Raw genomic sequence first — 27,337 nt, forward strand, 5'->3', positions numbered from 1 at the left:
AGCATCAGGAGCACTGTGGGAGGCAGCCCACTCTGAGCTGTCATGGTGCTGGGTGTGGTTGAGCCAGGGGTTCATTCATCAGCTTTTGGCTGAGACAGAGTCCCCTTCACTGCAGGCCTGGCAGGGCACAGCTGGTACCAAACCTCGCTCATTTGGTGCCTCCACCACCACTTACACCATGACCTCTCTCAAGCACAGCAGTGCATGAATTGCCCTGACAATGCCCCTGCACCATCTGTGGATCACCTGGGGAGCACTCAAGTGTCACCACTGTCACCAGGACTGGGAACTGCTTGTGCATTCTTCTCTGCATTGTGAAGGAAGTTGTGGGGCAGCAGGCAGAGTGATGAAGGGTCTGTTCTGGTTTCAAACCCACCTTGCCCCTGTCCAGAGCCTCGGTCAGGGCTTGCTACGTGCGGCCAGCACCACATCCTGTCAGAGAGCTCTGAGAATGCTCTGAATCACCCCCCAGAGAAGGAGAATCAACCTGCTCCCTCCCCCTCAGCTACTGCCAAACCATGCTGAGGGTTTGCTGTTTAAGAAGTAAATCTGCTCAGAGTCCTGTTGTTCTTCAAGCAGAGGTGAGGAGGGAAATGTCTCCATGCCTGAGCGTGCTCCCAGCTCCAGCTGTGTTAGAGACACTGTGCTGTGCCACCAGCCCCAAAGTCATCTCCAGGCACTGACCATGTCCAGGTGGGAACTCCTGAGCCCCAGGGGATGTCTGATCACAGGAGCAATGCACACACAGTGTCTCAGGGCCTGCATCCTGGCAGCTTTCCTCCCCTCCACCTGGCCTACAGGATGCTCTGGATCCGTGTGAACACCTCCATGCAATGAGGTCCCTGCCCACAGACAGCCTTGCCTTTGTCAAACCCCCCTGAGGGGCACATGGGCACTGTGGGAGCTTTGATGCAGTCTCACCAACAGGTACAGCTAACACTCCTTTATTTGGTCAGACCTCTTCTAGGGAAAAAGCACACGTAGCAGAACCAGGAAAACCTGGCAGAGTTTCTGGTCCATGGTGCAAGGTGAAGGTGCTTGTAACTTCTGTTCATCCTCCTTCCCAGGGATCCATGCTGGTGTTTATTTCTCGCACAAGACTGCAGAAGGTGGCCAGGCTGCAGGAGGGACCTGACAGTGTCCCCGGGGCTGAGTCCCTCCCAGGCCATGGCTGGATCTCCCATAGAGACAGGCGGCATGTCCTGCAGAGTGGGATAAGTGACAGAAGGTGCTGGGTGCCAAAGCACAGCCCCACCTGCCCAGTAGTTCCTGACAGTCCCAGCTCTAAGCCCCTGGTGCCAGTGGTGTCAGAGGCCCACAAGTCCTGGGCAGTGGTGGTGATCCCACGGCAAAGCCCTTTTCTCCATACTGGGAGCAGCAGGGCCCCAGCAGCAGCTCTTACTCATCACCCCCCAGGCAGTGGCTTGGTCAGTGAAGATACCATCAATTAAAGGAGCTCAGTGAGCAATGCACAGTGAAATGTTCACCCTTTGATGTGTTCATGTCTCTAACTGGCCTGCAAAGTTCAATTAAGCCTCTGCAGTCCCCAGGTCTGTCTCTAATCTTTGCTGTGCAAGCCAGAACACGGCCAGAATGAAAGGGGATTTTGCTGCTTGCAGCGATGTTCCCTGCAGCCCTTCCCCTGAAACAGAGCCCTTTGATGGGGGAAACCTGCTTCAACACCAGAGAATGTTTGATGCTGTCCTCTGGTACTCCTTGAAAAACCAGCAGCCGTGGGCCAGCTCCTGCAGAGGCATCTCACAGGGAGAAAAAAGCAGCAGAAGAAATAATGCAGGGGCTGTGGTTTCTTTTCTGGTTACAATAGTTTCAGGTGCAGTTCTAGGACCACACGGGGCTGCTGGAGGCTGCATCCTGAGGGGCTGGAGGGAGTTACCAGCTCTCACAAGAGCTGTCTGAAGGGTAAGGACCAGCCAAAGCCAAGCTACATAACCCCTACAGAGATCCAGGTGTGTCCAGGATAGGACCCAGCTCATTCCAAGTTTGGCCATGAGTCCTGCCCGAGGTGTCCATCCTGCATATCCCAGCTGTGCAGTTTTGCCTGGCCAGGATCCAGCAGGGACAATGTCCCACTGTCAGCCAGAGGAGCAGGGATACAGGTTTGTGTCTGCCCTGCCTTGCCTGTGTCCCCAGGGAAACTGGGACAAGGGGCTGGAGGGCAGGGGTCTGCCCAGCCAAACTGGTGAATGGGTAAATGGTACCTGTAAGCCCTAGGGAGGGAAATGGGGATTTTCAGTTTGTTTTTTTTTTGTTGTGTTTTTTTGGGGTTTTTTTGCTTAATGTGGTCCAAAGGTCCAGCCCAGGAGAAAATCCTCTCCTCTAAGGATGTGTACACAACACTGATGTGTTCTTCCAGCAGCTCCAATCCTACCATCCCTATGAACCACCATCCCTATATCCCACCTGAATGTCCCTGCTCAAAACCCATCAGTGCTGGGAGCCACCACGTGCACAGTCAATTCTCTCCCAAACAGCTGCTGTGGTTTTCACTGTGCCCATCCTGTTCCAGGATTCAAACTCCTGACATCAACACCAGAGAACACAGGCCTGCATGTAGCTGCTCCTGCTCATCTCTGGCTCTAATTATGAATGTGCAGTTTCACTCCTGGCAGTCCAACATGACCAGAGCAGCATCCAGAGAATCTGGGACAAAGGGACAGCCCTGAGGTGGCCACAGCATGAGGCTGTCTGGAGACAACAGGCATTTACTGCCTCCCAGATCTTCCTCTTGCTCCAGACAGATCCATCACCCTTTGCCTTAGGAATCTGCTGAGGATTGGAACCGTACAAGGCCAGGAGGTGTCCCAGAAGCACCGGGACTGCAGCAGGTGATGCTCAGCTGCTGGAAATCTGTGTTTGTCCTCCTGCAGGACCTCGTGGGCAGATTCACCAGCAGTGTGGTGGGGAGGGGGTGGTTGGCACCTCCAGTGGGACTTCCCAGCTCGTAGAGCCTTGGGGACCAACCTGTTGCAGTGGGCGGGAGGTGCCAAGGTTAGACAGGCACCAAAGATCTGGGCAAGAGCTCTGGATGTCTGCAGGCACCCACAGATGGAAAACACCTGAAAATTGACTGATTTACAGTATTTGGATAAGGTTAAAAGCCTTTTTATGCGAGTTAAAAATTGTATCATCACACAGTACCCTGCACGAAGTGGGAGATACCCACTCCAGCTCAGCTCCATGTCCCAAATGCACAGGGAACCTCAGCCTGGCCATCTCCTTGTCCATGTGCCACCATGTGGGGTTTCTCCGTGCAGCCAATCCTCCAGAGCTGTGCGTTTTGGGGTGATGGAGCCCCCGGAGCTCAGCCCTGGCTCAGCGCTGCCCCGGACACGGGAGGGGAGCGGCACTGGCCCCGCCGGGCTGGGCTCCTCAGGGCTCCTTTACCCGCTCACCTTCGGCGCTTTTTAGTTATTTCTCCTGCCATGTGTCCACCCTGAACTGATCCCACATCGGAGAGCAGCGAGCTGCCTGGAAATGAAAACATTTCCCAGGCCAACACCTCCAGCTGTTCCCCCTGAGCTGATGAAATCCCCAACCCAGGATGCAGGCTGCCACCTTTTGGCAGAATGGAAGAGATTTCACACCGTTAATTTCAGCTAATTAAACGTGCAATAAAATACCTTCTGCATAATTACTCAATTATGACCCTTTCAGGCTGGCAAGTAACTCAAGTAACTCAAGTAACTCGGCTATCTAAGTTTACATATGACTTATATTTTTTGGTCTGGATTTAATGCCAGCAAAATTTATTGCCAAATGTATTTAATGTCAAATTTAATCTCTTCCGGGTTTGAGTTTTGTTTTTTTGTTTCCTTAACCCAAATAGCAGGGCCCAGACAGAGCAGGGATTAAATAGGAGGTGAGGGGCCACGAAAGGTCCCGGGCTGGATGCCAACAGTGCCAGTCCCAAATCTCACCAGAAAAAAAAGGGAAAAATCGATCTGTGAGTTATTCCAAACAGGTAAAAATGAAGCTAATTTTGGAGAAGAGGTCCCTTGCAGGGCACTGCTGCACCTCACAAGCTGCAGAAAGAAGGCTGATGCATTTCCTGAGCTGGCTGTGCCCCAAGGATGCTTTACCACAGATGTGCAAACATCTGATTGAAAAGCAGATCCTCCCAGCAAACAGCTTCTGCCCTTGCCACCCACAGCATCTCAGGATATCAGCAGAAAAATTGGGCAGGAGCTGCTTCCAGCCTGCATCCCCAGGGCTGCAAGATGCTGAGGGATGTGGTACCCACCCCAGCGACCTCTGGGTTTGGTCAGAACAACCTTTCTGGGCTTGCAGAGCATCCCAAAGAGCAGCTGCAAGTTCTCCAGAATGAAGATTTTGTGCAACAGGAACATCCTGAGTGAGACGTGTCCCCTGGCTCCCAACCATGCCTGCCTGGCTTTGGATAGCTCTTCCATGTGGTGGCCAAACCCTGAGTGACAATTATGTGCCAGGGGGTGACAGCAGCCAGCCTGTGCTCCAGCAGGTCCTGTCCCCAGCAGTCCCATATTTATGGGCCACACAGTGCCCATAAGTGCCTAAATAACAGAAGGATTAAGTCTGCACCTTGAGGTAGCCCAGGGTGCCTGGCCTCTGTGCCCACCTGGGTGCAGGGCTGAGTTCCAGTTCCCTGTGACACCCCAGGGCCCTGCCCCACTCTTTGGTGTAATTTTGCACCATGCCGCAGGTGGGTGTATCACTAATCTCCTCCTTTTCTATTGGTGGTACATCTTGGAGTTTATTCGGGATGGTTTGGAAGTTAATCAGTTTAGAAAATTGCATTAAGAGGGAGGAAGCTGCTGCAGCTTTGGGCAGGCAGGACAACCTGGCTGTGGCTGCCTTCATGCCCTGGCAGGCAGAGCAGGCAAGGGGACAGAATCTGTGACATGTGCCAGGTCCCCTGTGGGGTCTCATGCTCGTCTCCATCACTCTCCAGGCTCTACCCACTCCTGCCAGCCTGGTGGCCACGCCATGCCATGCCATGCCATGCCATGCACCTCTGTCCAGCAGCTCCCGGCCCTGCCGAGTTTGCCCAGCGACTCCACTTCACGTGGCCATCACAGCACGAGCTCTGCAGCAGCTTGTCCCCACGCAGGAGAGACAAGCGACACCTCCCCTTGTCCCTACACCCCTCCAGAGCCCCTCCAAGCCCCTACCTTGTCCTCCTGCTGCCTTCCCCAGGCCGGTGTGTGAGCGGGGCAGTGGCGAGGGCATCCTCGTGGCCACAGGAGGATGCAGCCCCTCCCAGGGAGGATGCGTCCCTCTCAGTTCTTTATCCCCAGAGCTTTGCTTCCTCCTCGACTGATGCTCAGGTTCAAGGTAGAAGCCACCCCTCCCGCTGGTGTCCCCTGCAGGTGATGGGACCCCGGGTAGCACCTGGGGAAGGTGGCTCCGGGCTCCCCCGCCGGTTCCAGCCCCGTGGCTTTTTGTCTTTTTCCGTCCGCTTCTCGCCTCTTCCTGCCCCGCGTCTCTCTGATCTTCCTTCCTGTCAGAGAAGGATTGATGGCTACGCAAATTGGGGTGAGGGATCCGCCAAAACCCAGCAGCGTCTGACCCCCGGCAGGGACAGCCGGGGATGTCCCGGTGGGATGCTCGGACACTCCCCCGGCTTCAGATGCTTTCTCCCAAAAGCCACAAAACTGCTCCCAACAACATCCGGACTACTGCGAATTTACTTCAAGCAAAACCATGAACTCACCCCGGCCTGGGAGAGCCGAGGGGTTTTGCTACACAGTCCCCTCACTGGCCAGGAACCCTGGGAATATCCCATGGAAGAGACTGGACTTGCAGAAGCTCTGTCCTTCACTGGGTAGTGCAAAGAAATAATTCCATGAGTAAATCAAAGTTGTGTTTCGAAAGAGTGGCATTAAAGGGTAGGATTAGCCTCCCTTTCTCCCAAAGCCATCCTCTTGCCCTCGGTAATGCTTCCTGGAATTACAGGATTTGTCTCCTGGATCCCATCCCACCAAGGAGCCAGAGCTACCAGAGCAGCAGGATGGGCAGGATCTCCCCTCCCCAGCTCCACACAGGCAGGTGGGGTCAGTCATATTTTCCATTTTTGTTTGACAAAACCCTCCTTTTGGAAATCCGATAAAAATCTCACTGGTGGCAAATGGAGCTCTCGTGGTGGCGAGCTGGCGGGGTCAGGGTGGGCTCCTGGCCACTGAATTGTGTTTGGGGAGGAGAGGTGTGGGCAAGCAGGAGTTCGAACCTTCAGCCACCACTTTGGGCTGTGTCTTGCTCTCTGCCTGCCCCAGGCTGTGCCCACTAAGGGTTAAAACCTTTCCTCTGGCGAGTTTGAGGTCTGTTGGTAATTTCCACATCTGGAGGGTGGTCTCGCTTGGTAAGTCCCAGCAGCCGATCTAGTTAAAGTCCCTCACATCCAAAATGACTGTGCAGAAACCCCAGTCAGGGTTGTGCCTCCTGCTTTCACAATTCGTCATTTATCTGAATAAATACATCTGAAATATTTCTTTGCCACTGTGTATTACACTCACGCATTTTCTGGGCTGTTTACCGGATTCAACCCCAAATTTCTCAATGTAGTTATTTACTGAACTCAACCTATGGAGTTCCCAGCAGGGTGGGTTTGAGCTCAGCCCCTCTGGAGCTGGCAGGGGAGGTGACAAAAGACCCAGGGGTGACTCTGTTAGTTCGTGCGGTTGCTTGGCAGGAGGTTGCTTGGGAACGGAGCCTCAGCTCAGACCTACACAGAGTCACCTGCCTGGGGGCAACGAACCTGGGGATAAAGAACTGTCCCAGCTCCAGAGGGAGCAGCAGGACGAGCCTGGGGAACAGCCTGGGCTCCACACCAAGAAAAGACATTACTGGGGTGGGAGGCTCGGGGGTCCCCGGGGAGGAAGGGATACACCTGGCCACCTCCCAGAGGGTACCCGAGGGTGGATCTCGGGTTTTAATCGCGTTTCCTGAGCGAGGAGCAGGCGGCTGGGCCAAGGGACGGGACGGGACGGGACGGGACGGGACGGGACGGGACGGGACGGGACGGGACGGGATGGGATGGGATGGGATGGGATGGGATGGGATGGGATGGGATGGGATGGGATGGGATGGGATGGGAACGGAGCCCCACGCCGGCGGTGGGCGGGGCCTGGAGGGGATGGATATCTGAGCCCCGCCCGGACGGGCTGGCCGAGTGCAGTCGGGAAGAGCCGAACACAATCGGGTCAGTCCGAACAGACGAACGCACGCTGCTCGAACCCAGCCGACTAGACCGAACCGAGCTGGACGGAACCGATTGAGCCCGAACCGATCCGGGCGGAGCCGATTGGACCCGAACCGATCCGGACGGAACCGATTGAACCCGAACCGAGCCGAGGTGAGGATCGTGTGAGGGAAGACGCGCCCGGTGTTCCGGGGCCGGCGATGGCCCCGCAGCCGCCCCGCTCCCTCCCCGCCCGCTGCCCCCCGGGACCGGCGATGGCCCCGCTCCCTCCCCGGTCCCTCCTTCTTTCCCGGGACCGGTCCGGAGGCTGAGCCGCGGCCGTGCGACCTCGCTGCTTCTCGCCCTGTCCCAGCCCCGGGACCGTCCGCGCTGCTGCATGGCCGGGAAGAAGCTGATCGTGGTGTTCGGGGCCACCGGTGAGTGCTCGGGGAGAGGCCCGGGCTGAGCCCGGCGGGGAGGGCGAGGGGCGGAGGCGGCGGTGATGAGGAGTGCGGGGAGCGAGCGGGGCTCGGTCCTTGCGGCAGTCGGGGCGCTCCGGACGCGGCCCCAGCGCATCCCGGAGTGCCGGGGCCGCGGGGCCCTGACCGGCTGCTCCTGCAGGGGCCCAGGGGGGCGGTGTGGCCCGGGCGCTGCTGGACGATGGGACCTTCAAGGTGCGCGCCGTGACGCGGAGCCCCGGGAAGAAGGAGGCGGAGGAGCTGAGGCGGAGAGGAGCCGAGGTGGTGAAGGCAGATCAGGACGATGAGGCATCGTTGCAGCGGGCCTTGGCGGGTGCCTACGGAGCCTTTATTGTCACCAACTTCTGGGAACACTGCAGCAAGGAGAAGGAAATCGAGCAGGTACCTATCCTGGTATTAACTGGGACCACGTGCTGAACGATCTGGCAGGGTGGATCATGAGCAGCATCAAAGTGGGGACAGCTCTTGGAGCAGCCGTGGCAGCCCTGATGGTTTGAGTGACTAGTCCAGAAGACCCCAAGGCCTCACAAACACCAGGTCCCAGTTCTTTCAAAGCCGGGACTTGTTCTTTGTTCCCTCGCAGTTGCATGGCTACAGAGTCTGGTGTCTTCAGGGAGTTGCTAAATTTGTCATGGAGAGCATTTCCCAGGAGTTGGAGTAGCAGGAGTAGGAGCACTTGGCTCCTCAGAGCCTTCCCCGGGCAGAGCTGGGGGATCTGTAGCTCTCTGTGCTTGCAGCTTTGGGGCCAAACTCCTGCAGTATCAGAGATCCCAAGGGTGGTGCTCACCTCAGGACAGATATTGCAAGGTAGCAGAGTTACCACACCTGGATGGCAAGGAACAAAAGATAATTTAGGGTGGGTATGTTGGCCAGGCAGATTCTTTATGCTGGTGCTTGCGTGTTTGGTGGAGCAGTGAGCTCCATACTGGAGGGTGTGTGGTCTTTCTGAAGTAGGACAGGGTTAGGAAAGGAGTCAGCTCCACCTGGACAGTTCAGTGTGCTCAGCCCTGGTCCCAGCTGAGGGTTGGTGGGAGTTGGATCCTCCCCAGAGGGAAGGGGGGTTGTGGGGATGTTGGGGATGTCCCGTTCCCCTCTTCATGGCTGGTTTCTCCCTGTGCCCAGGGACAGCGTCTGGCTGACCTGTCCAAGCACCAGGGTCTGCACCACGTCGTGTTCAGTGGCCTGGAGAACGTGCACCAGCTGACAGGGGGCCAGCTGGAGGTGCTGCACTTTGATGGCAAAGGCGTGGTGGAGGAGTACTTCCAGAAAACTGGGGTTCCCACCACCATCATCCGGCTGCCGTTCTACTTTGAGAACTTCCTCTCCATCTTCAAGCCACAGAAGAGACAGGGAGACTCCTTTGTCCTGGGTAAGCAGGAGCTCCTGCTCTGTCACTGTCATTGTCCTCATCTGCTCCCACTGTGCAGGGGCTGAGGGGTGGAGAGACTGCTAGGGCTGTGGGGTGGTAGGGTGGAAGAGGCCTCTACCAGCTTGACCACAGCCAGCTGCATTATGGCCTTCAGACCTATTTCTGGTGGCCTGCAGGAAACCACCAGGATACTGGGCCTGTTTGTGGTGCTGAGGGCTGTTCTGCAGATCCCAGAGCAGCTCTGGACACCTCAAGTGCCTGTGTTTGGGATGTTGGAGGTGGTGGGGCTGCTGGCGACTCATGGTGCTGCTCTGGTGTCAAGGTCTCTTAGCTCAGCCCTGCTCTCCTGCCTTGCCATGCTCATGGGTGCTCTCATCGCTCACTCACCTCATGGCCAGAGTCTGGGAGCTGAAAACTCCACTGTAGCTCCTCAGAGCTGGACTGCACTCCAGCTGGAATCAATCTCTTCATACAGAGCTGCCCATGGGGGACACCCCAATGGATGGGATGGCTGTGGAGGACCTTGGGCCTGTTGTACTTTGCCTGCTGAAGTCTCCAGGGGAGTACGTTGGCCAAGTGATAGGACTCAGCACAGGCAAGCTCACCGAGGCAGAGTATGCTGCCATCCTCTCCCAGCAGACAGGCAAGACTGTGACAGCCAGCAAGGTAGGAAGTGTCCCTTGGTGTAGGTGATGTTCCTGAGGGACTCAGAGCTCGTTTTGGTACAGCCCAGCACTGGTGTCCAGGATTAGTCCTGCTGCCCCTGGGGGTGGCTGGAGCACAGCTTGGCACTGACACTGCCCTGTTGGTATTGTCACTGATCTCATGTTTGTGGAAGACACAGATGTGCCCGGGCAGGTCTGTGCCTGGCTCCGAGGGATAACTGAGCTGGGAGGTCTCCAGAGGAGCCAGGGATGGGCACCTACACAACAGGTCTCTGCTGGGTGCCTTTCCCTTCAGCAGGGTTTGCCCCTGGGCTTTGCTGTGTCACCATTACAACATTCCTGGCCTCTGTGCTGTGTCACAGTTAACAACACCCCTGACCACTCCCTGCCCCTTCCTGACTTACTTTTAATCTTTGTTTGCCTTTCAGTTATGCCTCAGGCAGCCAATACAACAGATGAGGGGTGTGGTGGTTCCCTGCTTTGAGAACAAAGTGCATTTCATTAGAAACCAAGCCCCTCTGATGCTCTCTGCAGGTTCTGCTCTCCCAGAAGCACAGTGAACCAAGCCCTTTGTTTCAGGCAGGGAAGGAGGTTTTGGGGTGCCAGGTGGCAACTTGAATTGCCTCCTCGACCAGCCAGTTTCTAGAACCCCTCAGCCATAGCTCTGGTGTGAGGAAGGGCTCCCTCATAGCTGCTCCAGACCCTGGCCAGCTGTGTGCCAGACCTGGGTGCTGGCCCTAGGCTGGCTGGCTGCATCCTTTGCCCAGCCCCAGCAGAAGTGCCTTGAAGAGCCTTCCACACCAGTGGCAATGCTGTGACAGGCTGCTCTAACAGAGCCCTCATCACACCCCCCCATAGGCTGAGGGGAAGCCCCAGCAGCCTCTGAAACAGTTTTTTCCCCCAATTCTGTTGGCAGATCACCCCTGAGGAGTACGAGAAGCAGGACTTCCCTGGGGCCAAGGAGATGGCTGCCATGTTCCGTTTCTATGCCCTGAAGCCAGACCGCAATGTGGCCCTGACCATGAAGCTCAACCCCAAGGCCCGCACCTTCCAGCAGTGGGTGGGGGACAACAAGAATGCCTTCTGAGCCTCCCCTCCCTCCTCTTCCTCCCTGGTTTCTAGCAGCACGTAGAAACTGCTGCCTTCCCAGTAGTGCCCCAGGGAGAAGCTGATCCTGCCCCAGCTGGGGAGAGCTCAGTCCACCTGCTGGTCCATGTGTGTGCTCCTGCAGCTGGCTGGGACTATGCAGGCAGCTGGAACAAGAGGAAGGGCTGGACAGCACAGGCAGAGGGCTGGCAGAAGCACTGCATCTGCACTCTGTCCTCAGGGAGGTGTTGCTTTGGTCACTGTGGGTGTTCTAGGGTGGTGGGGGCTTGTTTTCCCAGGATCACCTCCTTTCCCAGGCAGCTCTGAGCATACGGCACCACATGGCAGGCTGAAGGTGTGTACCCCAGGTATCCAAAGCCAGGGCTGCTGCAAGCTCCTAAGCAAATAGAAGACATGGGATTTCTCCATGGTTTTGGTTTGGGCACTTCAGGTGAGCCACTGGAGAGATGGAGGCTTAGTGTCACCCCAGCAAGCAGGGACTGCAGTGACTTCCTGTGAGTATAACACAAAAGCTGAGCCTGATTCCTCATCATATAGCTCTGGCCCTGGTCCTTAGACTCCTGAGGCTACTTTCAGTCACTGTCCCAATGAGCCCAGACAAAACTCATTTTTTTCTAGACTGTCCAAGGTTCAGTGGAAAACTCTCACATGCCTAAAGTACTGCAGCTTTGTGTTTAAAGTCAATCGCAGCCCCTAGCAATGCTCGACCCATCCAACCCTGTCCCCTCCTTGTCCCCACCCTTCATTCCTGTTACTAGGGGAGGGAAAAGAGGTGACAGACCAGGTGGAAGAGTAGACAAGGCAGCAAGGCATAGCACTTGTTAAATATCTTTATGAAGTCCATCTTATTTACATGGGTACAGAATCACTTTACAGAAGTTTAATCAGGAGGCAACACGTGCTTTATTTCAGCAAATTAAGAAGGGCAAGACTACAGCATGTCCCTGTTTAACTGGTGTTGAACTGATTAGTACTGGGCTGATGGTACCTGCACGGTATCACAAACACAGCAGGCTACAGTAACCATGGAATACTCACTGCAAGAGCTCAGCTGCATCTGGAAGGAGTGATCCACCTCACTTGCACTCTCACACAAGTAAAACAACGATGCTTTGACCAATCCTTTATGCTATGGGTGTTGTACTAAGGTAACAAAATATTTTTGTCCCCAACTGGCAAAGGGCTCAGTGATCGACTTGCACCAGTCCAGAAGCAACAGCAGTTGTGTGATAACTTTAGTTATTCAGGGGATAAACTTGAGGCAAAGTGCAGATTCCATCACTGCTCTGTGCAGGCAATCGGCAGGATAGAGAAAGCCCAGGGCTGTGAGGGAGCCAAGCCAGCTGGGCTCAGACAATGCCCAGCCACAGGGAGATTCCACTTGGAGCTGTGCAGGGTAGCAGGGCTGTCGTGAAGACAAGGTTAGACCTCCCTGACTCAGCAAGTCTCCTGGAGAGTTCACCTGGCATCCCAAAGGGCACCTGAGTGAGCAGCTGGTGGCCTTGGCCTCCAGACAGCAAATTGCTGCTCTGTGCTGGAATATTTATTACACATTTCCTCTTGGTTTGGATTCTAAATAATACTTCAACTTTTACCAAATAAGCTTCCAGCAGCAGTAGGGTTGTGGAGCAGCCTTCAGAGAGCCACACTTCTGCAAAGCTGGCGTTTTCCTTCACTGCCAGTTCCTAGGACAGTGGGTGGGGTTTGTGTCGGTGCCTCCGTGGTCCATGGCCTCTCCAGCTGGGATTCTTGCTGTGCTGCTGACTGACATCCTGTGTTCTCCAGAGCCTGGCTGCCAGAAAGATTCACCCCCAACTGCATGGATGACCTGCTGCTGGCTCCTAGTTCCCAGTAGAACGCTTTCCTGCAGTTGAAGTGAGAGGAAGGTTACAATTTCCTGGTACAGCATACAGCCCACTCTGGGAGCACCTCCCCTCCTGACCTGCTGTCACACTCTCAGCCCTACAGCACAGCCAGCTTTGAAGCCTACAAAGATGCAAAGCTGAGCCCTTGGAGTCCAAGACTGTGTCTGTTGTAGATGATTCCAAGTCTCAGTGCTCCCTCATAACACATCAGCACCAGCTGAAGCACCCAAGTTACACTGCAGTGATGCATAGTGGGGTTTGCTGTGTTCTGTAACAAGGCTGGCTCCTCCCTGGTGCTGTAAGCCCATGGCAGGGGTGAATCCAGCCCAAGTGTGCCAGCAGCAGTGACACTGCAGCCCAGGATTTGTGTGGCAGAACCCGGTCCCAGTGGGACCAGCTCATGGGAACACGCTCAGTGCTTGGAACTGGGCACAGCTCCAGCAGCAGAGCTGCAGGGGAGGCCAGCCACCTCCCCAAGGGTACACCCAGCATCTGTGCTGCTCTTTGCTGCAGCAATGCACTTCAATCCCTGGCTTGTTGCTCCAGGTCCCAGGGGACAACTAGGGCTGTGTACACCCGAGGCTGGAAGGCCTGAGGCTAAGTGAGAAGCAACGTTGTGCTATTGTGCTTCCACCTCCCAAGAAGTGCTCAGTGTGGGGGAAAGACGACAGTGAAACACAAGAGGCCTCCTACCTCAGATGGGGTGTCAGGAGGTAAACATTTTCTTAAGTTTGGAAAGGAATCCCTCCTTGTTCTCCTGAGCCTCAGGCCTATCCCCGCCTGCGTCAGCGCTAGCCGTGGCCCTGCCACCTGGACACAAACAGCAAAGGGGCTGCAGTCAGAAACATCTCCCACCAGGACCAGAGGGGTGCTTTAGACAGGGAATGGCCAAGAGAAAGCAGCTGGTTGTGCTGCTCCCTCATGTCAGGGCTGCACCTGTCAACGACCCACAGGACTGGACCCCTTGCAGTGGAAGCACTGGAGAGACTAGATCCCAGAAGTGGAAAAGCCAACCATGAGCTCAGGTGCTGAGCTGTTCCCTTCCCCTCTCCCCAGCTCTCCAACTGGCAAGGGAATTCTCGTGCTGCACAACTGAGTCAGGGTCTTCACAGGCTTTGGAAACAAGTGCTTGGAACTGAGAGTCTGCCACTAAAAACAAGTGGTGAACTCAATCACAGCCAGACAGGACTTTATAGGGTTAAAAAATCTATACTGGTGGTCCCTGAAGCAAGTTTTTCCTGTTTCAATGTTGTGTCCTTGCAAAGCAGTGCAAAACCACACCAGGAGCCTGATTTGTGCCATTGCCAGCAGTGGTTAGACAGTATCAAGCAGAAAATTAACTGATGTAGAATGAAAAAGGCTACAAGTATTTCAGACTAACTGTCCAGATAAAGAATGCTTAAAATTGTCCTGTATGTTCTGTTTGTCCCTCAGTAGCGGCTCTAATGACAACAGAGGAGACCTCTTTGCTGATCTGCTTTTTTTCTACAGTAAAACCATCAATAATGAGATCCCAAATGCCCCCTCAAGCTTTCTTTGTGCACGCAGACCACGGAGTCTGGTGCTGCCCAGCCTCCCCGGGCTGAGTGCTGGGCTCGGGACTGATGCAATGGAATGAAATCCCGAGGCAGGACACGCCTCCCTCAGCACAGCCTGTCTCTACACTGCAACCTACTGGCGTTGTTTTAAACCACCTTGCTGCTTCATCATGGTAAAGACTGGCAGGTTTGCTTTTTAAAAAAATAAGTTTGAACAATGGGGCTTTTTTCTCTTTGGCACATAAATGCCTTTAAAAGGCTGGAATGGAAATTCAGTGCTCAGAGCTCTCTGCCCTTCCCCCAAGGCTGACTGTAATTTGGGAAAGACATAATTTCTGTGTTAGGAAAGCACTCTAAAACAAAACACTGAGAAGTATTTGGCAGATCCTGCACTTAAGCTTATATTCCTCACACTTTGGCATGTAGCAGAGCAGATCCTGGGATCATTCAGCAGCTCCAAAAGGCTCTCATCTTTGCCTAGACATAAATGGCCTGTTGGATTTCAAACCAAAACCAAAATCCAACAGGCTTTACGAAGTTCATAGTTCCAGTTAAGCAAACAAAAAAACTGCTTTCCAGTAGTGAGAGACAAAGCTCCTTCTTTAGTATTTTACCATGTGTTGTGCCTTTAGCTGCTGCCTCTTCCAAGCACCTCATCACTGGAACTTAAAACACAATTGCTGAATCTGTTTTCCACCTGGAGCTGGAGAGCAGCTTCACAAAGCTCCCAGCTCGCAGCTGCCTTCACTCCTCCATGGCACTGGACGCTGTCCACTGACCAGAGCTGACACTGGCACCACTGGACACTCCTAGCCCAGGTTTCCCCACACACAGAGAGCTTAGCCCCAGCTGGAACCCCCATCAGTATTCCACGAGAAACAGCCCTGCTGTGCTCAGAAGCACATTGAATTAGAATCACACAGCAAATTGGCCTGAAGCACATTTGCTTTCCTGCTTCAAGGCAAGTCCTGGCACAGGGGAAGCAAGGAGCAGGAGGCATTCATCAGCACAGCTTGTCTGGACCCTGGAGTACTCAGTGCCTGCTCTCTGCTCACACATGGTAGGTACTGGAATAAGCTTCCTGGGAAGAGGCTGCCTCCCTGCTGTGTGCTCAAGCCTGTTAATATCACCCTAGAACTACTTCTGTTACACCAGGCTGTGCTGCCACAGGCCTCACGGTGACCCTGGCTCACCTTGCTCCCCCAACAATGCTCAAGGAACTCTCTGCACTCCCACAGCAGCTGCCCAGGGAAGGGGCAGGTGTTCCCCCTGCTCACCTGACGCTGTGTTGGTGACCCCGTTCACCGTGCCCTCCACGTCGGCCTCGTCCTCGGCGTAGCTCATCATTAAGGCTCGCTGGCGATCTGTCAGCCTCCTGTGGCACCAGGAAACAGGCTCAGGGATGGCCTGGGGACAGGGCCCTCCCAGACCTTCCCCAGCAGCACCCACGAGGGGCAGGGACAGGAGTACACTGTGTAGGAATACACTAGGCATCCACATACTTTTTTTAAATAAGCCATCTATAAGGAATGATCTATAAAGAATTCTCAGTGGAAAAGGAGAGGTAGGACCCACTGCGTTTCACCTCATGGAATTTTCACAGCTTCTAAACAATGTTTTTTGCAAAGAGTTTTTAAGATTCCACAGGAACTTGTTTTAGCTCTACTTACTGAGGAACTTTTATCTTTATGTGGATGTAGTGGTCTCCGTAGCCATAGCTGTTGACCTTGGGAATGCCTTTCCCACTCATTCGAATTCTCTGGTCTGGCTGAATACCAGGGGGTATCTATAAACACACAGGTGTCACATTTATTACTCTAATTAAACATTTATATAATAATTACACATCTATAAAAATTATCTGCTTCTCCAACAAGCTCTAAAGTAGGATGGTAGAGCTCTGGTATGCTCATGCATTGGGACACATCCCAAAGCTAAGCCAGTAACGATGGAAAAACTTTTGAAGGAATAAGTAAAGAACCTGACACTGCCTGTAGGCCCCCAGATGGGGCTTGTCCAGAAATCCCTTTCTTTCCCTGTCCCTACACAGCAACAGGAAAGAAGATGTGACCAGGCAGGTCACAAACTACTTAAGGCTCAATCCTGAAGTAGTCTGAAATGCAATACTGGCAGACTTAGGAGATTTTCCCCACCTTTGCAACAAAGGAGAAGCCTTTGCTGTGCCCCAGTGATTCATGCCCAGTTATATTGGTACTCACTGTGATGTTGATTGTCTCATACAAGCCTTGACACCGGGCTGTGCCTCCCAGCACGGCCTGAGCTACTGAGATCAGGAGATCCGAGTGGATATCGGCTCCGTTTCGTCGAAACACAGAGCTCTTCTGAACCTGGAGGGCAGGAAAGTTCCAAAGAGCAGTGACCACACCATGTTCTCCTAGTAAGCCCCTCCCAAGGGTCTCAGGAAAAAAATATGCCATCCCCAAACTGCATGGCTAAGAACTGTGAGTTAATATTTGGTCTTCTAGTAAAACACAGGTCTTGACATAACTGAATTAGCCATAGGATTGGAAGGATCCCTACTTCCTGCCTCAGGAACTCCCTCCCCTAATCCTGCTGTTAGTTTATCTGTGTCACTATGGTTCTGCAGAGACAGACACTGCCTTGTCCAGCACCCTGAACATGGGGCAGCCAAAAGTGAGAAGGAGATGAAGCACCTTTGCAGTGGCCTCACAAGCTGGAAGAGAATTAAACCCTCCTGCACCATAAAAGAGGTGCTGAAAATAATTTTCTCCTCAACAGGAATGTGTGTGGCAGGATTTTGACAGGAGGCCCAGCTACAGGACAGGTTCAAAGCAGCCCTGAAGGTGGATCTGCAGGACACTTCACCAGGCAGCCTCCTGTGGCATCCCTGCCAGCAGGCAGCTCCCTCCCATTTCCAAGTCAAAAACTCAAGGCATGAAGAACCTACTCTGCATTTTGATTCACAGTACCCTGAGGGCTGGTCCTGGAACAAGGTGCAATTCTTCAAGAACAAAGTTACCCCCCTTGCTACAATGCAGATCTCCTGCCATCTCTCAAAGTTCACAGGGATCAGGTTACCTCAGCTGTTCCACGGGATCACTGGTTCATCCTCCTCTGCACATTCTGCAGTCCTTTCTCAGGCAGTTGAGAAGGGAACAACCAATTTAAATAACAAACCAGCTTGGGATACATACCCTGAACGTAATGAAGATTTCTTTCTTCCCCACGGGCATCCGAACTGTCTGCCCGTCCTCAACACCTGCAATCACAACAGGAGGGAATGTGACCTTGGATATAACCCACATGTAGGTTATACCTACAACTCTTGCCAATCCCAAAAGCTGGCCACCACAGCCCAAAGGAGAAAGGGTCAGCACGTGTTTATACCGCTGAGGTGATCCCTATGCCCTCAACATGCTTGTTACTTCAGTATGTACAGAATTCTTTACAGAAATATTTTGGATTAAGGAACACATCAGCCTCCACAAGATGCAGGAAAATTACAGGCTGTTCTCCCAGGGTGGTCTCAAAGAAGCAAGTCTTAGTCCCACCACTGAATTGTCTCTGGTGAGGAAGGCCCTTTGAGCCAAGCCAAGGCTTTCAGGATTCCCACCCTCTCCCCAAGCTTCATCAAGGACAAATGAAAAGACCCATGGCAACAAAACCTTTGGAGATTCACTCTTCAAAACCTGCCTAGGAGGACCCAGGCAAGATCCAAAGCTCAGGTAGAGAGAAGCAAACATTTATATCCACGGCCAGAAGGTCTATCTCATCACTAGCCCGTTCCATTGCCAAGCTGTCAACCTGCTTTGTTTTAAAGACATTTCTTGGCAGGAAAAGGTCTTACGCTGTCCCCTCCCCATCTGTACCTGTCAGTGGCAGTAAATAACTACAGCTCTTTAAGAGAGCAGCAGACAGGTACAACACTGACCAGCTGGCACAGGAACCATGACTGTCTTCTTCTGCTTGGTCTGCCCCGTGCCCCGGCACATGACGCAGGGCGTGGTGATGATGGAGCCACGGCCGCCGCAGCGCCTGCACGTGGAGCGCATCACAAACGGGCCCGTGTTGATGGTCTCCTGGGGAGGAACAACACACATGGGCAAATCATGAGTGCTGACAAGAGACCTCTCACATAGCACGTTCGAGCTCTGGTCACAGCCTGTCAGGACAGAGATATCCTGAGATATCTCCAGCAAGGGCTGAAGCAGAAAGCTGGCTCTGAAATGCACTCACCATCGCATTCCGATTTCCACTGAACACCACCACTGTGAGCAAGCGTCACGTGGTGAGGGCAAGGAAAATACACATCAGTGTCTGGGTTTAATGCACAACAAGTAACAAAGCTCCTTATGGTGCTACAAACATCTGTGTTCTGATGAATCCAAGGACAATCCATTTACATTAATTAGTGCCAGTGTCCAAAAAAACCTTATGGTGACTAAGCTCTGAACTGAACCACTACAGCACACAAAGAATCAGATGCATGGAAAGCCTGCAGCTCCATCATTACCTGCATCTTTTTATTTCATTATTACCCTTGGGTTTTCACCACCTTCCTCCACCCCCCAAGTCTAAAGATATCCATTTATTGCCTGAGGAGTTTCAGAGCTGTTACATTATATTCATATGGTTTGTGGGATGTGCAGTAGCAGAGGATCCAGCCTGAAGGTTCATGCTTTCAGCTGGGCACAGCACTTTAAAACAAAGAAAATCTTCTTATTAGCATCAAGCTGATATTAACTCGGCTTTACCTGAGATAAGCTGATGAGTGCAGTGAGAATTTTTCACCATGGAATGAAGTGACTCTCCTCAAGAAGGGAAAGCAGAGCAGAACTGGTGTCCTGCTCAGCACTTACCATGCCCGTGCCATTGCAGTAGTGACAGCGTTGAGCTTTGGTGCCAGGTTCGTGTCCTTTGCCATCACAGCGCACACAGGAGTCCTGGATGTTCACCACAATCTCCTTGTTAACACCTTTTGCAGCTTGGGTGAATGTCAGTTCCATGATATACTGCACAGGAAACATGGATATAGATCCATCACTGAGGTGTGACAGGGTCTTAAGGATACTGAGAAGAGCTTAGGCTAAATATCAAACAATGCTTAAAACAGAAGTCATCAGCAAAGACGACTGATCAAAAGAGGAAATTCTTCTTATATGAAAAAGGTCATTTTTAGTAAAATCAGGAGTACCAAACACCAAGCTCTTCTGAAGACAACACATGAACCATCAACACTTAAAGGAGCATTTAACTGCACAAAGAACAAGACAGATTTTATTATGGGCCTCTCTGCAACATGAAGGTAATTAAGTTGCAAAATTAAGCCAATTAAGCAGCCAAACATATTGCTGGAAGGCCTGGTTTATAGTTCTAAAGTATTTTGTGGGTTTTAGTATAACAGATCAAAGCAGGCGTACGTAAATCAACCTGCAGCAGAAACGATGCCTCTCCAGCAATGGAACTGCTCGGCAGTACTGGGTGGTGTCAGTAAACACCAGAGAATTAGCTCAAGCCCAGAAAAAATATCCTGTCTGGAGGTGTGGGATGTGTTTCTGCACAGCTTAGCAGAACTCTGAGACTTTCCCCATGCCACAGGAACTCACTGACATTCCCAGAAATAACTCCTTGCTGAAGCTCCCAGAGCGCTCTGTGAACGAAGCTGGGGAGAGACACTGGTTTGAGTTTCCCATTTCATTCCTAAATAAAGGCACCTCTTACCTCCTGTGGCTGGTCAAAGACAGTCTGAAAATCACCGAAAGGGGATCCTGAGAACTCCCCAAAGATCTTCCTGAAGAGTTCCTCAGGGTCGATGGAGGGGCCACTGCTCCAGTACTGCCGCCCCGCGCCAGCCCCGGCCCCGGCTGCGCCGGCCTCAAAGCTCGCCGTGCCGTAGGCATCGTACTGCTTCCTCTTCACCTCATCACTCAGCACCTGGGGGCAAGGAATGGAGCCATCAGGGGACTGCAGAATCCAAGAGATCCAGGAGAATCCCTGGATCTCAGGTCTCAGACCTTCCATCAAGGTCTCACCCAGCTCCCAGCACCACAGGAGTTAGGAACAAGCTGCTGCTTCCCTGGTGTCTATCGGCTCGCCACCAGAAAAATGGTCTTACTAATTTATAAAAAGCAGGAAATAAGTTATACTAAGCAGCTGATCATTTTAATATCAGCTGAAGAGTGCTGGAATCAAAAAGCAGCGCTGGGGAAGCATGGTGAAAGTCCCTCTGTCTCAAACACCTGCTGACAGGTTTCTTATTCGTTATTTAAACTGACAATAATTCCATGGAAGTGATATTCATGCCAGTCACTGCTAAGGAAGGGGAAAACTGAAAGAGCCCAATGCAGCTAAATCAGATACTTGGACTAAATAAATAATTTCTTGGGACAGAGGTGTTCCAGATTGAAGTGAATCAAAAACCAGCCACAGTTATACAGGAAATGTTTCCCCTCATCTACCCTCTAAATCTTTCCTCCTTCTCATCACAATAAAATCCTGCTATTACCTCATAGGCTTCTGCCAGCTGAGAGAACTTCTCCTTCGCTTTGGGGTCGTCTTTGTTTGTGTCAGGGTGGTATTTCTTTGCCAACTATAAAACAAAAACCAACAATTAGGGACAGGCAGGAGTTATTTATTTTAGCATATCTCACATGCCAGGAAAAACACATCAGGCAGAGCCTGGCATTCCCCAGATGCATTCCCGGGAACTAAAACCTTTCATTTTCCTTTATCAACCCAAAACAAGGAACTGCAGGAGCTGATCCTGATCTTCTCAACAAGCCTAGATCCTTCTGGAAGGAGATAAGCGATGACAGCACAGGCAGGCCATGCTTTTGGAAACGATCCCCAAGGCCATGTGCTACGCTTTCCCGCTGCCTCCTCCCCTTGTCATCAGTGGCTCCAAACACGGGGATGGGTTTGCTCCCCGCCCCGCCGAAGGGGCAGCCCTGGCTACTCTCGCTGCCCACGGGGCCGTGGCCCGGCGGGTCCCGGCGCACCTGGTAATAGGCCTTCTTGATCTCCTTCTGCGTGGCGGTGCGGGGCACCCCCAGCACCTGGTAATAGTCCTCCTTGGCGCGGGCCGCGCTGCTGTGGAAGGCGGCGGTGGCGGCGGCGGCAGCGCGTTTCGTCCCTGCGGGAGAGGAGGAGAGGGGCCGCCGTGAGGGCCAGGCCGGCGGGGCTCGGGTCCTTGCCCCCGGCCGTGTCCCCTTCCTCCACCCGGCCCAGCCCGGCCGTCCCCGGCGGCCTCACCCGCGGCGCAGAGCCCGGCGCGGAGGAGCAGGAGGCGGCGCGGGGCGCGGGCTGGCGGGACGCGGAGCCCGCGGAGCAGCAGCAGCAGCGGCGGCGGCGGCCGCGCGTTCCCCGCCCCGCGCCCCGCGGCCACCCCGACCCAGCGCGACGCGCTCCCGGCCGCCATCTTGGCCCGCGCGCGGCTCTGCGCCTGCGCACTCCGCGCGGGGGGGACGGGTCGCGCATGCGCACGACGCCGCGGTCGCGGCTGCTCCATGCTTGCGCATGCGCGGGGCTCGGCGGGGCCGAGGGGCGGAGCAAGGAGGGGGCGCGGGGCTACCGCGGGTCCCGGGGGCAGCGGGCAGGAATGTGCTGGGACAGGGCTGGGGGCAGCGGGGCACTGCCCCCTGCGATACCCTCCTGTAGCGGGGCTGGGAATCCTGCCTTCTGCTCCGTCTGCGCCCTTCCAGGGCTGCTCTTCTTCTTCCCTAGCAGGTGAAATACCTGACAGAAAGGGAAATAAAGGCTCTGAAAGCACAGCGAGTGCAGTAACACAGCGCCCACACTCACACAGCACAGCAGCCTGGCACGGCACCCACAGCGAGGTAGCAGCTTTCCTCTAGAGAGGAGGAGGATTATTCGTGCCAAGCGTGTCTCTCTCCCGCCCTCGTCCCCCGGGCTGGCGCCTTCGAGCGCTCCTCGGCAGAGGCTCGGGCCTGCGGCGCGGGGGAGGCCCCGCCGGGCTGAGCGGCGACCGGGACGTGCCAGGCCCTGCTGCGCACACGCCGCTGTCACAGCCCGGGTGTAAGCAGGACACGAGGCCTGGCCTCTACCGGGCGTGGGTGACGCCACAGCCGGGCGCAGAGGGCTCAATGGGCTCAGATCCAGCGCTCCCTCCTCCTCCTCCCTTCCCCGCGGCCGTGAGTACACAAAGGTCTCTGTTCACCGCCGGCTGCCAAGCCGTGGAGGGAGCGAGTACGCCGAGCCCACGGCGCTGGAAATCTCCCGCTGTCCCTGTCCTCCAGGCCCAGAGCCCGACGGAACCGCTGCCCCTGTGTGGCAGGAGAGCTGGGCGACAGCCGGGTGTGACCACCAGCCTCTGGGGAAGGCAAGGAAGGGGCCGGGATCCCCAGGACCGCCGGACAGTCACCCCAGGGGTGTCTCCGTCACCGGGGCAGGAGGCTCTGGTGGGGCTCCGAGCAGCCTGGGCTGCGGGTCTGTGTCCCGCTCACGGTGACAGCGGGGACACAGCACACAGGAGACACGCGTGGGGCGAGGGCTGGCCCTGGGGAGGGGCTCAGGGCGGGGCGGGGCCGCGGGGCGGGCGGAGCGGCAGGACCGGGCCGGGCCGGGCCGGGCCGGGCTGGGCTGGGCTGTGCACGGCTCGGTGCGGTACAACCGAAGCGCCATGAACCGCTTCAAGGCGTCCAAGTTCCGGCACACCGAGGCCCGGCTGCCCCGCAGGGAGGTGAGCGCTGCGGGACCCGCCAGTACCGGCAGATCGCGGGGGCGGCGGGGCCGGGGCTGCCGGCGGGCAGGGACAGGGACAGGGACAGGCACGGGGACACGGCAGGATCGGCCCCGCCCCGCGGCACCGGCAGGGCGCGGCTCCGGGCTCCGGGCTCCGCGGCTGTGGTATCGCCGGTGCCGCGGGACCGTGCCCGGGTCCCCCGGCCGCGGTGCGGGTGCGTCGTCCGGGTGGCTCCTCCTTGGCACCCGCTGCTGCCCATCCCGGGAGGATCCCGGCCCCGAGGCGCTCCGCAGGTGGGGCTGGTGGGGAACTCGAGCCCTCTCCTGGGCCGGTGCAGCCCCCCCGGCCGGCAGCGGCTGGTATGGGGGACTCGTCCCGTGGTGGCTGCTCCCCGCCTGCCCCTGGGCACGGCTGGCACGGGCGGTGCATCCCCGGTTCTTGCTGCCCGCTGCCGCTCGGTCTCTCACCCTCCTGGCCTGTGCCAGCCAGGGAACCACGCACTGAGTGTGAAATGTTGGGCCTTGCTCCTGCCACCCCGCTCTGCCACCCCGCTTCCGCAGGCATGGAGGAAGTGCTGAGCCCCACGGGATACTGCTGAGCTCCATCACCCTGGCCATGAGCCGTGGAGCTCAGCACTGCTGGGGCCAGGCAGCTCTGGGGGTGTCACTGGGCAGCACAGAGCCATGTGGTGCCCAGCTCTGGCCTCTCCTCCACGAATAACCAGCCCAAATCATGCCAAGCATCACAATCCATCCTGGCACAGTGTTGGCAGTGGGTAGCCCTGCTCTGCTGTGCTCCAAACCACAGAGGCAGTCTCCCAGGTGCCTGTCCCTACAGATTTGGCAGGGCAGGGGCAGAGATGCAGGGTCAGAGCTGGGTGAGTCACATCGGGGAGCGTTACCAGGACACACAGCCCTTCCGGGGACTCCCTTAGCTGGGCACCCTTCACCCAGCACTTCCTCAGCACCATGAGCGAGGCTGCTGCTGCTCCCAGCCCTTGGGTGTACACACACTCTTTCTCTGTAACTTCCCAGCCAAGCTGTCCTTGCACCCAGCCAGCATGGCCTGTGCTCACATGCCTCTGCAAATCCAGCAAGCATCCTCTGAGCTTCAGCAGTGGGAGGGGACATAGTGCCCCATGGCCATGGCATGCGAGCCGAGCCTCGGTGTGTTGCGGAGCAGATGTCAGGTCATTGAAATCTCAGCTGGATGAAAGTTTGGCTGTGAATCCCAGCTTTCAGATGAGTCACTGGCAGTGGGGAGTGTGCATGCCTGTGGGACGTGGGTGTTGGGACACCTGGCTGTGCAGGACATGGCATCCTCTAGGCAGGGACATCCCATCACTGCTGCCCTGGCGTTTGTTCCATGGTGAGGGAGCTCCGAGGGACAGCATGCTCTCCCTGTGTGCAGGGAGGGATCTGTGCAAGGTGGCCTTTCCAAAAGGCTTTTCCCATTCAGGCAAGAAACATATCCTTGGAAGTGAGGCCACGCACTCCCCGTAGGGCAGGAGATGCAGAAGGAAGTCTTGTCACCAAACCCATCTCAGGTGTCACAGCGGGAAGCTCTGTTCTGTCCCCAGCCAAGCACCTGTTTATGGAGGCACAAGCAGACACCCGACCTGGCTTGATCAGGAAGCACAGTGCAAACATTAGGGATCACATCTGAGTCTTCTCTTCAGGCAGCATCTGCAGGGCTCTGCTGGCAGACAGCCCTTGAAAGCTCACAGTTTGTTCTAGGGATGTAGCCAGGATGGTTTCATGTGCTTTCCTGGTCATGCTGGCACGCTGTAGGAAGGATCATTTCCTTCACGGCTGCCACCCTCTGGTGTGTGGGGAAATTGTGGGATCAGGATGGAGCAGCTCTGTGAAACCACACTGCAGGGCTCCTGTATGGCACCCCTGGGTGCTGGGGACCAGATGTGATTGATGTCCCCCTCACTGAGGGCCCAGTGCAGGGTGATAGGATGCAGATAGTGGGGCCCTTATTCCAGGGTCCTGCTCATGCTCCCGACCTGTTCCCCATCCCCACTGCAACCTCCTGCCTACCTGCTGGGTGTGGGGACAGGAACCTGCCTTTGGCAGGAGAAGGGTTAACAGGTCTGCACCGAGCTGTGAGGGGAGGAAGTGCTGCAGGAACCACTGCTCCCTGTCAGGCCTCAAACGGAAGTTGTGCAAGGAGAGGAAACCTGGGGCTCGGGGTTTCTCTTCCCTACCTGGGTATCTGTCCAGTTTGTGGGGTACCCACTGCTCTGGACACCCGCTGCAACTCTTAGAGCTGCTGTGGGGACACAGGCCTGGTGCCAACCATGAAATACCAGTCATTGCAACTGTCAAGGGTTGGACTTGGCCCTGGGTGTGCCAGGGAGCTCATGTCCCTGTTAGCTTCTTGAAGTGGGGTGTCTGTGTCGCCTGGAGTGGGTCTGGCTGATGGAGGGTGTCCCAGGGCCCCACGAGTGCAGTGCTCAGTCCTGGGAAACACTGCAGAGTGGGAGTTTGCTTTCGGAGCTGTAATGCAGCTCCTTGGCTGTGTGTCCATGTGGGAAGTGTGCTGCTGGAGGTGTTTGTTGGCCTCAGTCAGCCACAGCTTGACCCTGTGGTGCTTCACAGCCCAAGAGCTTTTGTCCCGTCCAGATTCTCTGGCACCAGTTTACTGCAAAGACCTCTGAGCACTTTGCACGGTGGGACAGCCCAGAGATGGGCCAGTCTGGGGGAGAGGCAGCATGGAGACCTGGGATGCTCCAGTGTCCTACCCTCCAGCCCCAGTGAGGGGCTGTGCTTTGTGACAGGAGCATGAACACCTACATTACCTTGGGACACACTAGAACATGGGATAATCCCGTTGGTGTCGGCAGTCTCCAGCTCTCCATCAGCACGTGAGCTCCTCTGGGGCTGAGGGTCTCTAGCCATGCTGTGCCAATGGTCCTCCAGCCATGCTCCGGGCCCTGCCAGAACACGACAGCCCCTGACATGGTTTTTCCCTCTCCATGCCAGGCCTGGATCAGTGGTATCCGAGCAGGCTCTGTCACATCCTGTGGGAACCATGTGAAGGCCAGCTGCCTCTGGATCGCTTTCAACGCCGAGGCGGCCGGTGAGGCACAAGGGTCCCCAGCACTGCTTGGGGAGGGGATGGATTTGTCCCGGGGTCCCTGTGGGGCTGGGTGGTGGGTCAGTCCCCAGACCCCAGAGGCACCAGGCTGAGTGGAGGAGGCTTTCCCTGAGATCTCCAAAAAGTGCTGACAGTCCCACGCCTTTTGGCTTGCACTGCAGAGCTGGGTGCCCCTGGGTGTCCCAGGCTGGGGGGATTCCTGACGTGCTCCTATGCCCTCTCCTGCAGGTGTGCTGGGCATTGTGCCACTGGAGTGTGAGGATGGGGGCAAGAGGACCATATCTCAGCTCTGCTGCCACTCAGGTGGGTGTCAGGTGCTACTGTTCACCTCCACCAGGACGTGTCGGCCCCACGTGGGCTGTGTGGGGATCTCAGGTGCTGAGTCCAAGCCTGGCGGGCTGTGGTGGGCTGTCTGCCAGGCAAGAGATGGGGGGATCTGCCAGGGACCACCACCCATGGGCAGGGTGACACCAGGAGGAGGGTCTGCCAGGCTGGAATCAATCCATGTTCTGTCATCTCTCAGGCTGAAGTGAGGCCCGAACATGTAGCTCTTCCTCACACCTTTCTAGCACAGCCTTTCCACCTTACTCGTAGCACACCCTGAAATTCCCAGTGCCAGGCTGCAGCTGACATCACCCTGGCTCCAGTGGCAGGAGGAACAGGCTGGACCAGCAGCTCTGATGTGGGCAGAGTGAGTGTGGCAGGGAAGAGGCAGCGGCAGCATCGCTGCTGGCAGAGAAGCAGGGCTCTGCCCTGCCCAGGCACAGGGAGTGGTGGTGCCCACCTCAGGGTGCCCCTCTCCTGACATTGGAGTGGCAGCCTGAGGGGCACTGACTACCCATTTCCCCAAAATTAGACGGGAGCAGCAAGATGGGAGCTGGTTCCAGCACCACCTCCCTGTGAGTGTGCCCTGGCACAGCTGCAGGGCTGCACAGAGTGCCCAGACTGCACCACCTCAGCCCCTGGCAGCAGGAGCTTCCTCTGGTTGGAAAAGCAGGCAGTGAGTTCTTCTGCTCCCTGGGGAGTGCCAGAGGGGTGCACAGGATCCAGTACTACCTCCACGGCTTCCTAATGGGATCAGCAGGAGTCCTTTGAAGCCGGCTGTGCCAGAGCAACGCCTCCGTGGCAGGGAATGGATTTTCTCTCCTCCCGGGTGGATGCAGCCGAGCAAGCTGCCTGCTCTTCATGCCTCCGGGGCCTGTCTCCTGGAAGCGGAAAAGTACACAGTGACCTACTTTTCTGAGCATGCCAAATGCATCCGAGGGGCTGCTGCTGCTGGTGCCAGCCTTCCTCCCGCCGGGCCCTGCCACGGGGAGCATCCCTGCCACTGGCATGCTGGCCCAGGATGTTAC

At 55.7% G+C, this 27,337-nt stretch overlaps 3 protein-coding genes across 3 annotated transcripts in view; 2 read left to right on the forward strand and 1 right to left on the reverse strand.

The window, feature by feature from the left end:
* Nucleotides 1-7,571: 7,571 nt before the first annotated feature.
* NMRAL1 (NmrA like redox sensor 1) lies at nt 7,572-10,774 on the forward strand. Its single transcript, XM_062503821.1, has 5 exons — nt 7,572-7,611; nt 7,796-8,034; nt 8,776-9,022; nt 9,498-9,688; nt 10,604-10,774. The coding sequence occupies exons 1-5, from the start codon at nt 7,572-7,574 to the stop codon at nt 10,772-10,774; spliced, it is 888 nt and encodes a 295-aa protein (XP_062359805.1).
* An 835-nt stretch (nt 10,775-11,609) lies between these two features.
* On the reverse strand, nt 11,610-21,686 carry DNAJA3 (DnaJ heat shock protein family (Hsp40) member A3). Its single transcript, XM_062503352.1, has 12 exons — nt 21,431-21,686; nt 21,178-21,311; nt 20,685-20,768; nt 19,901-20,113; nt 19,039-19,191; nt 18,111-18,258; nt 17,374-17,438; nt 16,417-16,545; nt 15,868-15,983; nt 15,475-15,572; nt 13,353-13,469; nt 11,610-12,658 (listed from the first exon to the last, which is right to left on the reverse strand). The coding sequence occupies exons 1-11, from the start codon at nt 21,684-21,686 to the stop codon at nt 13,366-13,368; spliced, it is 1,500 nt and encodes a 499-aa protein (XP_062359336.1). The 3' UTR covers nt 11,610-12,658; nt 13,353-13,365.
* Nucleotides 21,687-22,763: 1,077 nt separating this feature from the next.
* CORO7 (coronin 7) overlaps nt 22,764-27,337 on the forward strand; it is a 34,666-nt gene continuing 30,092 nt past the window's right edge. The window contains exons 1-3 of the mRNA XM_062503416.1: nt 22,764-22,877; nt 25,871-25,967; nt 26,214-26,288. Of these exons, the coding sequence (XP_062359400.1) occupies nt 22,818-22,877; nt 25,871-25,967; nt 26,214-26,288 (232 nt within the window). The 5' untranslated portion in view covers nt 22,764-22,817. The remainder of the gene's footprint in view (nt 22,878-25,870; nt 25,968-26,213; nt 26,289-27,337) is intronic.

The sequence above is a fragment of the Cinclus cinclus genome, chromosome 16 (genome assembly GCF_963662255.1).
Source record: "Cinclus cinclus chromosome 16, bCinCin1.1, whole genome shotgun sequence".
In the NCBI taxonomy this organism is placed as follows: Eukaryota; Metazoa; Chordata; class Aves; order Passeriformes; family Cinclidae; genus Cinclus; species Cinclus cinclus.